We start from the raw sequence: 13945 nt of genomic DNA, 5'->3' as shown, positions 1-13945 counted from the left end.
CCTGAGGAATGGAAGGCAAGGGGAAACCTCCCCACCAAACCTGAAGTTCTCCTCTCCATGCAAGGTGAGTGATGGTGCACGCTCCCCAGCAACCACAGAGAAACGACATCCCCCAGTATTACTGACAACTAAACTACCCTGTTTGACATAGTATGAGTATTTTGGCTGTAAACAGAAACCTACTCCTATGTTAAACCACCCTTTTCAGGAGAATATCCTTCCTAACTTTTGCGCCAGCCCTTTACTTCCTGACACTTAGGAAGTTTATGCCCTTTCTCTTTGTAGCATCCCTTCCCGTACCTGGAGACTGCTTTCATGTCTGTCTTAGTCTCCTCTAGTTTCAGCAAACTACTCTTTCCGCCTTTCCACATTGCACTTTTTTTTCTAGACTGCTGAAGATTCTTATTGCTTTCCCCTGGAAGACTCTCCCATGGGCTCAAACCATTTCTTAAATGTGATGCCCAAAACTGACGAAGCCCAAGCAATGTGGAGTACAGTGAAATTATCATGTGAGATGTTTAAATATGTCCCTTCTAACTATACACCCCAGAAGAATGATTACCCTTATTGCAACAGCACAGTGCTACTGACGCATGTTCAGACTATGATTCACCTAAAAATCTGGGATTCTTTTTTCTAGAATTATTGCTATTTTGTATTTATGTAGGGAACTATCTAATCTAAGCACAGTACTTCGCATTTGTCCTTTTAAACGACATTATTTCTTTTACGTTGTTCCTCTAATTTTTCTAAGCCATTTGAAATTCTAAATTTATTCTTCACAGAACTTGAATCTTCTCCCAGCCTGCTACGCTCTGTAAAATTAATAAATGTACTCTCTACGCCATCACCATCCAAGTCATTAACAAAACGAAGGCATAATCACGTTTGTTTTTTTCCACTGCACTTCTGCCTTTGTCAATGCATAGAATGAAGGTGCTCACTCGATAAGGAGCTATTCAGTTTTTTGTCTGGCCTTCCTCTCTTCAGCTTTAAGTATGACCCTAATGTTTCTCCCATCCTCAATTCCTCCTCCCCCATATTTAAGTGCCTCTCAATCATCCTCTCCAATTTCTCTCACAAGCTCCCAGTTCCACTTGGCCTCATTCCACCTGGAGAGCTTCTAGTGCCATTCCACTCCCTCTCCAAGCCATCCTTGTTCATCCTTTCGTTTCGAGTGCTTTCACAGAGACACTGCCAACTCAACTCCTCGTTCCAGACTTCTTCCCGTCCAGTCTGCTCCAGTCCCCTGGTTTCATTCATCCGGCCATTACAGAACGAGCATGGGAATAACAAAGCCATCGAGCATCTTCCTCAGACCAAACTCCCGTTCTCCACGTGCCCTGGCCACCCTCACCACAGTCCAGCGGTGGAGCAAGCACGCGCGGTTGTTCTGTGGCGCTGGTGCACGCGTCCAAACAACAAAGAGGGCACAGCGTGTCTTGAAGAGGTAGCATCACTGCAGATTTTTACATTCTAAAACTGAAGTTGACACCTGACACAAAAATAGGCCTTGACAAGTGTCGTGTTTCTTACCCACAACACAGAGGCACCGTACCACAGCATCATGTACACTGGACGGGACCTTTGGAGGTCAACTTGTCCAACCTCCTGAAAAAGCAGGTCTTATCAGAATAGGCTGCTTAGGCACTTGTCCAGTCAAGTCCTGAACATGTGCAACGACGGTGATTCCACAACTTCTCTGGGCCCCATTCCCATGTTTGACCACCCTCACGGTAAATTTTGGGGGGGTATATCTACCAACATTTCCCACAAAAAAAAAAATTAAATATATTTATCTGCTATCCTATACTGCTACAGAACAGCAGATAAATGCAATTTAGAACAAGCAAACAAATTAAAAATACTATGTTATCTACACCATGCTCCTTCTCTGGAAAGCTAGATAGTTTAAATACTACCACATGTATGAAGCTTTCTTATATTCCTGTTAGTAGTACTCCCCAAAGATCGCAGTTCTCGGGATTTTTCTAAACAATGTTCTTTTAAATGTCCCCTCTGGATATCCTTGGGTAGGCAAAATCTGAGCTTCTCAAAGGAATGCGCCACTAGCTTTGAAAAATTCCATTTCTGCCTGATACAAACCAGGTATTGGTTTTCTCTCTCAACCCAAGAAAATGCAGGTATGGTTTGGTACCATTAAGGAACTGGGTTTCCCATCTCAGCATATTTCCATTCCTCCCCTCCTCCCTCGACCAATCACCTCACACAGGCAAGAATTCAAACTTCTGGTTATTTTGGTGTGGTCCTCTCACAAGTGCTCCTTAGGGATTTATCCTCATTTTCATGACTACTTAAATACTCAACAGAAAGAAAGACAAGGAGAATAGGACTAACAGAGCAGAGAATGAAAAGACAAAAATCTTAAAAAATCTTTAATTGCCTACAGAATGATGTTTGGAAGACAATGAACAAGAACTTAAAGCACTCCTGCAAGAATGTACATTCAACCTATCTGATATTAATGAAGCTGGTGGGATGATTCACATGAATGTAATGTTAGAAATCAAGAGATATAACCTATTTAGAAAGAGCAACAACGGAGAACAAATGTGTGCCAAAAATGTCATTATCCGTTTCTGAGTCACTGACAACAGAAAATCATGTCTCAAGAAATAAAGTATAAGTCAGGATACTAGCTGGGGTTTGCTACAGATATGAAATCTCACATAGCATGATGGTTAAGCATCTATTGCATCTTGTCGGAAATAAAAGTTTCATTATCACAGTGGACTTAACACCAAGTGAGAAAACCTGGAGCTTTCATGCTGCCATTATCAGAACATGCTTGAAATTTCTAAAAATTGAGGACAATTTCTTATGCTGAGAAATGTTAAATCCAACCCAAGGGAAAGCTGTGTTCGACTTCATCCGGACGGATAACAAGTACCCCACTGTGTCATAGAGAACAAATACAGAACAAAGACTGTTCCTGCCCCCAGGTCTCACAATCAAAGGACATATTCCCAAACACATCTTTGCAAAACGACTTAAGCGGTCCCACCTCCTACCCACACTACCCCCTCAGCTGTGCTGACAGAACTGTTTGTAGCAATGCATACCGAACCGGTTCAGGGAACCAGATCTGAGTTAAACCAGAACAGAGACCTGATCTGAGTTAAAACTACCTTCCTTTCTCCCCACCCACCCCCTCCCTTTTTTTTTTTAAGAGTGTACTTTTAACTTATCAATTCTCAGATTCAGTTCGTTACCTGGTACAACTGAGGTGACAGAACGAGGCAGGAACATACAGCTGCTGCCTGAAAACTTTTTAGCCTGATTTGCCAACACGGTCAAGAAAGAAGTTCAGACAAAGGAAAAGAAGGACTCAATAAATGATCATTGTGATAGGCAATAGTTTATTCTTCTAAACTTCTGCTATTCCAAAATACAAACATTTAAAATAAAACATCAAGAAAGCCCCACTAATTTTTGACTTATTGACTAGCACGTATCAAATGCGAGTTTGCATTTATAATAGCTTTGTTGATTTTCACGGCTCTGCTTGCTCTGAAATTTTCTCTTTGGCTTGGAGGTGGGCAGCTATGTTAACACAGCCTTGCAGCTTGGGAGTTATCAACATACAGATACACAATTCCCAGTCGTTCAGATTTTATTTCACAAGATTTAATCGTATGCTTCAGTGGGGAGATACTCTTTCACTACACAGACTATTATTCTTCAAGATAGATACAGACTGTGTGCATGAGCACACCTATTTATCTCTCATTTCATCTCTCATTTTCATATTCCCATAATGCCTTTATCTAATGGCTCTTTCACTAGCAAGTATTCCTGTTAACATATTTCTCCTTTGAAAATACCTCCAGTTTTGTTTTTGACTGTGGTGCCTGTTTTTATTTAAATCTAGTCGACTTACTCAACATCTTATTTCTTGAGATGGGTTTATAACACACATGTTCTGCGAGAAGAATTACACGCTCATTTGTTAGGAAAAAAGCTGGATGTTTTCAAGGTTGCTTGTTTATACTCTACTGCTTAGGACAAGAAAGAAGAAAGCAAAGAAAGAACACGGTTTAGCATCTTCTTCAGTTAAAGGAAGAGACCAAGATTTGCATGTGTTATACGCTAATGGTGCTATGCATAAATATGACATTCACTCAGATGTGCATTTCGAGGCTTTGTGAAGCCTGGCTTGCAGAACTTTAAAAGAAACTGTAACCACTATGTTATCTCTTGGGTTTGGTCTTTGGACGCAACATTCAAGACAACCTGGAGTGTACCTGGCACACTGACAACAACGATCAATCAGAATCGCCTTGTCCATCTTCTCAGACAAGCAGTTATTACTCTAAAAACCAAGACACTTCTCCTTCAAGCACAGACATATACAACAGCTGCAAAATACAACTGAGCTACTAACTCCCAGCATGTAGCAGAAATGAAACAAGAACGAGGTCCACTACGCCTGTTCCTAAGCCAAAATACACTTCAGTTAAGGGATGACGAGAAACAGGAGAACCCATTTTTCCTGTGTCCCACCAGGAGCTTTCTTCACGCACCCTGCATAAAGCTGGCATGGTGAAGAAAGCTCAGTATGCCAGCAGAATATGTACATTGCAGCTGAAATGTCCAGAGAATTCAAAACAAATATCTTAAAATATTTAATTGCAAATGGAAAATGGCAACTTTATGAAGCTTATAATTCAGACAAATCCAGACTAGCTGTCTTCGGAAATAGTTCACAATTTCCAAAGATAGCTTTGGAAGCAAAATCTTTAACAATGTAATCTGATGGGTCTGACTTTAAATGCACAAGCATCAAGAAACAAATACTAACATTCAGTATCACTGGTGCTTCAGGTATGGACTTGCTTGCAGTCAACACCAGACTGGCTAATGTGCAGTCCAGTTGACAACGTGTACAGCTAATTCTTATTTTAACCATTATCTCTCTTTCTAGACACACAATAAAGAAAATTTTCTTTCATTTGCCTGCCTGAGGAAAAAACCTATTTGCTGACAGAAGAGTCTCCTAAATTTACCACCACACTGAATATACTGGATTCAGCTAATACTACAGTTGCTAAGAGAATACTTATTTCAGGTAAGTATTAAAAATCAATACTTCCAACATTCAAATGTCTATATAGCAGGCTTAGCAGAGATTGGTCCCTTTCAAATTCTGCTGGGCAATCGGAAGCTGGAGGAATACAGAAACCACAGTAACTGTAAAGCAGAAACACCTGAAGTTAGCCTGGTAAACTCTACACGGTTCATCTTTCCTCTTTGGATACCAGCTCAACAGAATATAAACTGCAGTACCAGAGAGGTTTCATCGAGCTGGAAGTCGATACTTCCAGGAGAGTGCAACAGGAATAAAAGCGATTACATGAAGATTGCACTAGCCCACACAGCGGGACACCATCCTCACCAGCAGTATCATTAATAATTAACTCCCGGGAGCAGACTGCTCAGGAAACTGGTAGAGGGGCTTTCACCACAGTCAGTTCAAGTACAAGGTGACTCGGCTGCGGATCCATGATTTGCTGAAGCCCATACGACACAACACTTTCAGCCTCCTTCTTCCAGCCTCTCTGCTCCCAGCCACAGTCCCACATCCCTTCTCATGATGGCACTCGTGCTGGTGAGCAAGCTGATGCAACGAGAAAGGAGCATTTTATACCTCTAGTTCTGTATCAGCTGGATCACCTTCCTTACCTGGCTCACTAGGCAGCCAGCTGGTCTCTCATACGGCCAGGAGGGATGGGGCAGCAGCAGAAGAGCGCTGCCCCTTCCAGCAGCGGGGACGCAACGCGAACAGGCTGGGAAGCTGCGCCCTGGGCACTCTTAACAGAGCAGGTCCGTAGCGGGAGGGCGATGACTGGTGGGTCCCAGCCTAACTGCTAGAAGCAGTCAGCCATAGAACAGGAATCACCAAAACTGGCACTAACACGTGTCTGATGGTGAGCTGAGCAGAAAGGCAACGATTACACAAAGTCTAACGCTGTATCTTTTCACCTTTCAATATGACTCGGCCACATTACAAGACCAGCGTAAGGAATACTGTGAGTAGTTAAATATTAAGTTCTCAGAGTTCTCACTCCAGAATCTTCCTCTCAAAAATAAAAAAGTGTGTATATATATATAACGCACATTCTAACCACAGCACTTAAAACACTGAACAACTTCTGTGAAAAATAACCATTTTAAACCCATTAAATTGTACTTCCACTCAGTGCAAATCTGTAAAACTGATCTACAGGCTAAGTAGATATATGTACGACCACACTTATAAAGAGAAAAAAAGTCTCTTCTAAGGCACAAAAAAAATTTCATAGGGCAACGTTAAATTTCATAAGCAGATGTTTTCATGCTCACTGTTAACCAATTTGTTTCAGTAAGCGAGTAGAAAAAAATAAAAAAAGATACCCATTCATTCTTTGTATGTATGCTTTACTTCAAAGAATTCCAGGAAGCTATTGTAAATCTAAAAAACTCCTCAGTCACCACAGCACATTGTTCCCCAAAGGAACAGTGGGTCAAATTCAAAGTACCAGCAATAGTCGCATTCAGAACTTTTTCTATAGACCCTGAAATGGAAAAAACCTCCAAAGTCAGTGCTGAGTCTTCAGGGGAAAAAAAATAAGGTTGTGAACTTAAAAGAAAAAAGACCAACAGATAAATCCCCACTGAGTAATTATAAGGAGATGCTCTCCCAAACATTAGCTAACTAGTACATAAAAGGCAATTCAGTAAAAACCATGTCAAGTCAACTAGCAGATTAACATAAAGTCATAATTGGCTACAATCACTGAAAAAGCAATCTGAAGAAAACAGACAAAATCCAGGCACTGGTGAGAAAACTCCAATAATTAAAGGTATTTCAGTAAGGCAGACAGCACTCTGCTTCTGAAATGATGATGCCCTTGTCTGCCTCCAGCTGCTCAGTACTGTTGGCCTGCTGGAAGTTTTCATCTCGTTCCTACGCCTACCAGCATCTGCTAACCTATTTCAGACAAAAAAAGTCAGGTCAGCTTAAACACTATAAATATTAGATCTGTCTTAACCCACCATGTTTTGACTGAGGTGGGCTGGGAGCGGTCAGACTAACACCACGGGTGGCACATCAGACCTCCAGCAGACAGGCAGCAGCAAGTAACGGCAGTGACTTCAGCAAGGGGTACGGCCATCGCCTGGGGCTTTTGGCCAGAGCTACCCCGTGAAGGCCAGAACTCTTGCGAACAAAGAATGATTAATTATTTTTTAAAGAAAGTGAAATAATATCTGAAACCCTCAGAACCAGATCTGTTCAATTCCAAACCCAGAGGAGCATATAAAGACATGCCTCCTGGATTTTACATTGGTATCACTCTGTGATACCCTCTAAGCCGTTAAGTATCTTCAATTGCTAAGGTTTTATTTTTCCCTTCACAAGAGCATTTTTACCTTTTCCTACATAATTACACAAGACCTAATTTTAACATTCCGCAGGCATTCTCTAACCAATATGCTATCATCAGGCAGCTTTACATGGGTAGCATAACACGTTGCCATCCTCCTTCACCCACAGTCTCATTAACAATTCCAAGAAAATATTAGCGATTACTAAAAGGACCCCACCTTTTTGCTCTACTAGCGGTAATTACACTTCTTCGAAGGCAAATATTGCCACCACCCTACTCTTCACTGTGTCACCAAATCACCGTGCAGTCAAGACCAAAGATAGCCAGTTAGCTTTGTAATTGCTGTCGATTTTATAATACCTCTTTTGCCAGTGATGGTGTGTCCTGACCAAGGTCTGTTACCCGCTTATTCAAACTTACTACCTTAGCCAAAAACTTCATGCAGAAATGGTGTAAAGTGGATGCTACATTTTGTGAAGACTCGTTAAGCCGGCTTACGTGAGCAGCTTCGCTCATGTAACACCACAGTTAAAAGTTAACTGTCTGGAGGGAAAGCAGTACATTCTCTACGAAAAGCTTCAGTATTTAGCTTTGAAAGAAAAAAGAAGCCAACATTTCTTTAAAAAGCAAAGTGCGTGGTTTTTTGAAAGGAACTATAGATGCGCAAGATCTGATGTTTTAGAGTAACGCATTTTGAGTTCTCTCATTGCCAAACCAAAACCAAGTAAGAGTAATAATTTAAAATGAAAAACTATTTCCCTACATTTACGTCTGGGTAACTCAGAAATGACAAATATTTCATGCAGCTTTCTAAGCTGCCAGACCAACTACAAGAAACTTCTCTCCAAAAAGAAGTTTTCCATCACATATAACTAGGAAAGCAAAACTCTGAATGAAAACTACCCCTCAAGCCCAGCTGTATTATTAAGTCAGGAGAATTATGCTCACACAGTAACTTTTTGTCATTTATGGCTGTACGGAAAGCCTGCATTAGGTAACAGGGAAAACTGACAAGTCTTGTTCTGTGAAAGCAGCTGACAGCACCGAAAAGCTGCAGCAACGGCCGTGAGCATGCATTTTGAAAAAAAATGCCTTAGATTGCTTAGAAAATTAGCAGTTATTACTGTTATCCTCTGTTTCTGGCTCATTTGCCGCTCTCGGTATCGCAAAGCGGTTCAGAAGGTGCAAACACGTGGAGCAGCCGCCGGCGGAGCGCGGTGACCGGCGGGGCCTGGGGGGGCCGGTCCTGGGGCGGAGGCGACACTGCGGCCGCGCCCCCCGCCACGAACACGGGCGGGCGGCAGCCATCCACTTGTAAACCCGGAGCGCCGGGAGGAGGGCGGCGCGGGGGGCCCGGCCGCCGGCAGAGGCCGCCGCCCCCCCTCCAGCCCCACCGCCGCTTCAGGCCTGACGCCGCCAACCGGCGAGGCCCAGCGCCGGGGCAGGGCTGCGGGGGGAGGCTGGGCGCCGCCGCCCACACCCGCTCGCCGCGGCGCCGCTGGCGGGGCTTAGGCCGGCCGCCCCCCTCCCGCCTCGGGGCCCGCCGCCGCCGCTCCCCGCGCCCCTCGCCCCGGCGGGAGGCGGCTGCCCGGGGCCGGGCCCGCGGCCGGGCCGCAGCACGTACCTGGCGCCCGTCGCCGGCGGGGCGGGGCGGGGCGCGCGCGGCGCCGTCACCGGGGAACGCGCGGCCGCTCCGGTTCCTGGAGCCGCGCGCGGCGCCGCGCCCGCCCCCCTCCGGCTCCACTTCCGGGGTCCGCGCGCGGTGACGTCAGCGCCCGGGGGCGCGGCGGGGAACCCGGAAGTTGAGCGGGAAGGGCGGCGGCGGCGGCGGCCGCCTCGTCCCCTCACCCCCCCCCCCGGCACCCTCCGGCCTCAGACCCGGACCCGGACCCGGACCCGGACCCGGCCCGGGGCGCCGTCAAAACGCGCCTGAAGGAGGCGTTCGGGCGGGCGCTGCCCGGCGAGGCCGTGGGTCAGGGCGCTGCGCGCAGGCCGCGGCGTGCCCCGGGGAAGAGGGTTTTGAGGAGCTCGGTGGGAATAACGTCAAGGTGCCGCTGTCCCCGCGGGGGAGCGGCGGGTGGGGAAGCGCAGGGCGCCGGGCACCGCTGAGAGGGAGCGGGTACCGGCGTCCGGACCCGGGGCTGCGGCTCGGGGTGCTCCTCGGGCCGGGGGATCTCGCTGGGAAGGTCATGTGTCCACTCCCAAGTTTCCACTTTTATAGCTTAGGAATTTGTAGAAAGAAAAGATCTGGGATAAAATTTTTCAAGCCGGGTGTTCCGGGCATCTTCAGAAATACGCGAGGATGGTGTTGTGTTGGCCTGTACTAAAACGCCCACCCCCACGGGCAGTCCCAGCACCCTCGCTCAGGCGTAGCAGGAGGAGGTGCATTGAGTTTCATTTCAAGGGCGCCTTGTCTTGCTGCCTTGAAAAGCTTTCCAGGTTTGGTCAAATGACTGCTGAAAACCTGCGTTGCGCAGACGGTCGTGGAGGTTTCCACCTCTCTTGGCTCTGTCGGCAGGGGAAGGTTGCGAGGTGTTTAGTCCCAAGGACAACGAGATGGGCGGCATACCATGCATGCAGCTGAAATGTTCCACCCCCTCTTAGCTCCCGGTCATGACTGATCCGGTGAACCAGAGCCATGGACAGGTCTATGTGGGAGAAGATACAACATTTCTCACCCAGGTTGCTCCCAGCTGCTCTTACGACCGAAAGCAGGAAGCTTGTATGTTTTGCTCTCGATGGCTTTCTGCAACACCTAAGGAAGGAATAAGTCAAATAATTTTCTCCTTCAATGCACAAGATATTATAATGTCTTGGACAACTTGTCTGTTTTACAAATTATGTTTGGTGTTTTGAGTTGAGCCCACTTGTATTGAGGCGTATTTTTCCCTGTATTTCCCCTGTTAGAAAAAAGTGGTGCTTAGATGTCCGTCTTCTATGAGATATTTGGGGTGCCATACAACAGTGCCGTGATTGAGGTCTAGCCCATCAGCTCTGACTGTTATCTGTAGCAGAACCAAAGAACTCAGAGTTGGGGGAGGATATCAAGGCAATCATTTAATGAACATTTAATGAACATTTTTTGTTAATGGCATTGATTTAAGCAGCCCTTCCCTCTCACTCAAAATTCATGCCATCTCTCTTCACAAGTAGTTGCAAAGTGAAGCTGGTTAGGACCGGTAGTCAGTTTTAATTTCGATCCATTTCTTAATCTGGTTCACCATCATTCTCCATCTCCTGCAGTCCAAATGAAAAATAAAATCCAAACAACAAAAATGAAGCAGTAGAATGTAGGCGTCAGAAACAAGGTTCAGGGGTTGCTTGTGTGAGCAGGACAGCTAAAAAAGTGCCTGCCTGTGATCTTCATATGGCCCCTTATAATTACAGATCCAGGGAAGGATTCAAGGAGGAAAAGTTTATCAAAACAAGGGGGGGTGGGTAGTGGTTTTGGAGATGCTTGACCAGCAAAGAGCTATTGACCATAGATTTGAAGCTCTTCATACTACAAAGAGGTAGCAGGTTGCAAGGGGAGGTCTCGAGGACTGACCCCCAAATTCCAAGTATCAGCAGTGAAGAGGAAACAGAGGTAGTGTGCAGTAAATAGTCATTCACTGGAAGCTGGGCTTCTATCTTCTGTTTGCATGTAGCGTTGTGGAGTTGCGGTGTCTTACAGACTTCTGTGATCTACAGTAATACCACTAGTAGGCTAATACTAGCAAAAATAGTAATCTGCATGTTTACTGTTGTACCTAAACAAATGGAGCGTTTTGATTCTTTTTCAAAACTGTGTGTCTTTTCTTCCGTCTTCTATCCCTCCTAATGCTATAGCATTCGTAGATGGTTACAAATACTATGTTACTTAAGCCGGGTATTCTAGACCTGTTTATTTATTGCTTGTTGAATGTCCAGTAAGGTTCTTGAGTTCAGTTTTCAGGAATACTGAGTGTGAATAGTTACACCTGAAATGGATGGAAGCTGTGCTTTGCCTACACAAGGTGCTGTAGAACATCAGATATGTTAAAAGTCAGGTCTGCATTATTTTCGATTGAGCATCCAAGATTATTGAAACTGCTTTGCCTTAATTTCAGTTCCCAATTTACGCAAAAACATAACTTACTTACATGGGTTATGTGAACGTAAGTTCAAGTTTGAAACACACAGATGCAGTAGAAATGAGTTCCATAAAATATCTTCAAAAACCAGGATTTAACCCATGTCTGGTAAATGGAGCTGCATTTCAAAGAACATAGAGAAGACAAGGCATTGAACTGTTTGTTCTTACGTTAGCGCTATGCATCCCATGTGGCGTATGAAACAACAGTCCCCTCTGAAAAGAGTATGTGGTCATGTAATTAAAACTATCTTGGACTGACCGTATATCTTGAGTCTGTAGGAGGTTACACCCAGTTAACACTGATGGGTGGATTCAGCATTTGTTATGTTTTCCTTCAAATCTAGGTAGCATGTCTCTTCTCCGTGACTATAAAGGAAGCATAGAGAACATGAAGAGGTTAAAACTGTGTAGAAAGAACACCCTTTCTGTATAAATTCTTTCCATAAAAGCTGGGTTGCGCGCAGTCATGCCCAGCTGGGATGACTCCCCTTAGACTATTATGCAGAGTTAGACCAGATTTTGGCATACTTGTGAACATAGATACAAATAGAAAGTGCGGGAACTTGCGGAGCGGTGGTACCTGGAGCAGATCATGTTACTGCAGTATGAGCGCGATCTCTTACACAGGAGTGAATCAACGCACTGATCTATCTAACTGAAGTAAAGGATCTGATATGATTCCCCGTGGGTAGGGAATCAGGTAGGGATGGTAGGGATGGTAGGGATGATGATAATTCGGACCAGAATTACCTGGTAAGGTAGATGAGTGGCTAAGGAGGAGACTGCAAAAGCCTAAGCTGAAAAACAGTTATCAGGTAGGAGAGAAATGAGCAGGAGCACTCCTTGGGGACTTGTGGTGCGTTCTTGGACATAATATGGGCAATATAGTCATTAATGAGACAGAGATAAGAACTTGATGTGCATCCATGAAATTTGCAGATGACACTAAGTTGGAAGTTATTATGAGTAATGATCTTCTTGACTAGAGTGAGAGAAATGGGATGAAATTTAACAGCATAAAGTTCAAAGTCAGGCACTGAAAGAACAGAAAACCTTTGCTATGAACTCATTAGTTAGGGTAAATGAGGAGGAAAGAGGTCTCTTTTAGGGACATTAAGATTTCTCGAAGACCTCGCGAGACCTAATTTTCTGTGTCTTGCCACGATGGTTAAGCCAACAGTCAGATGGTCACGGATCTGCAGTAGAGAGGCATTTCTCTTTTTTGCTAGCATGAACTAGACATCTATCATGTGTTTGCCTGGACTTGATCCCTAAAGGAGTCCTTTCTGTTACCATGCTTTTGTTTTTAACTTGCCAGAATATAAATAATAAAACAAAGGCCAGAGACTGTGTTCCTTTCCCATGACACAATTAGGAAATTGGATTTGGAAGAGAGGGAGTTTCAAAGAGAAAAATTGTCAACTGCTACTCATGTGAAATAGCGGTGACACTGCACTGAAAACAGCACAGAGGGGGGAAAAAAAATCAAACTCGGAAACAAGACCCAGAGACTTTCAAGAAAGCCACTAAACTGGTAATACCTTGGAAGGAGGAGGCCTGGGATGCCCTGGGACCCAGAGATAAGCAGGCCAGCCGACCGATGAAGGAGGCACCGGCCAGGGCGAGTGGCTTGGCGAGCGTCTGTCTGCAGCACGGCGATGAGGAAAGCTGTTCTCACTGAGGGCTGCAGCCTGCATGACAGAGCATGAAATTTTCAGTGCTGTCAGTATGAAAATACTATTTTTCTTTTCAATTTAGAGGCAAAAAATGTAACTCAAAAGAACCGTATGGAACATGGGAGAAGTTATTTTAAGAGTTCATCATCATATCTAAAGAGGAGCACACCAGGGGAACCAAATATTTGTAGTGTCTATGACAAGTGATCATGGTCTGAAGACAGTTCTTGTTACAGTAACATAAATACTGCTTTAACAAGGCTTATTTCAAATGGCTGAAAAAAATGTCGAGTCTCATCAACTCAAAAAATTGAACAGAAAAGCTGAATGAAAATATGGATGAAACCATTCTGAACCCCAGAACACAAGCTGCTGCTGTTTAATACTGTGGCTTAGTGGAAACGGGGCAGAAGCTCTTAAGGTCATAGATATAAATGCAGCATGAACAGAGAAAAAGGGAATTTGGTAATGGATACCAAGGAAACTAGGAATTATTTGAAATTTAGGTGAGAAAAGAGTCAAAGCATAAAAGGGAAAAAGTTGCAAAATGCAGTATTTTTTATTCCCGTTCTCTGCAGTAGATTCTTTATGGTGTGCTCTTTGTCATCCTAGACTTTATTTGTTTCTATTGATTTTATTTATATTTTTTGTCCTTTTAAAAGCTGCCTGCAAAACTTCAACTGGCACAAAGACACTGAAACATAAAGCAAGATAGGACAAGAAATTTGGAATGACAGAAGGCGCCTTGTCTTTTTTTTCTATTTTTT

General features: G+C 44.4%; 1 protein-coding gene across 4 annotated transcripts in view; it reads right to left on the bottom strand.

The window, feature by feature from the left end:
* The window catches only part of ARB2A (ARB2 cotranscriptional regulator A), a 269602-nt gene extending 260459 nt beyond the window's left edge, over positions 1-9143 (bottom strand). The window contains exon 1 of one of the 4 annotated variants that reach the window (XM_075136555.1): positions 9013-9143. Coding sequence is in view for 2 of the 4 variants with exons in the window: in XM_075136553.1 (XP_074992654.1) it covers positions 8513-8696 (184 nt within the window). In the remaining 2 variants the exon portion in view is untranslated. Of the gene's footprint in view, positions 1-8512; positions 8753-9012 lie in introns of those variants that run through there. The other 3 variants (XM_075136554.1, XM_075136553.1, XM_075136556.1) reach the window with 3 other exon arrangements.
* Positions 9144-13945: the final 4802 nt, after the last annotated feature.

The sequence above is a fragment of the Calonectris borealis genome, chromosome Z (genome assembly GCF_964195595.1).
Source record: "Calonectris borealis chromosome Z, bCalBor7.hap1.2, whole genome shotgun sequence".
Taxonomy (NCBI): Eukaryota; Metazoa; Chordata; class Aves; order Procellariiformes; family Procellariidae; genus Calonectris; species Calonectris borealis.
The sequence above is the reverse complement of the archived record's forward strand: the minus strand, read 5'-3'. Positions and strand labels throughout refer to the sequence as shown.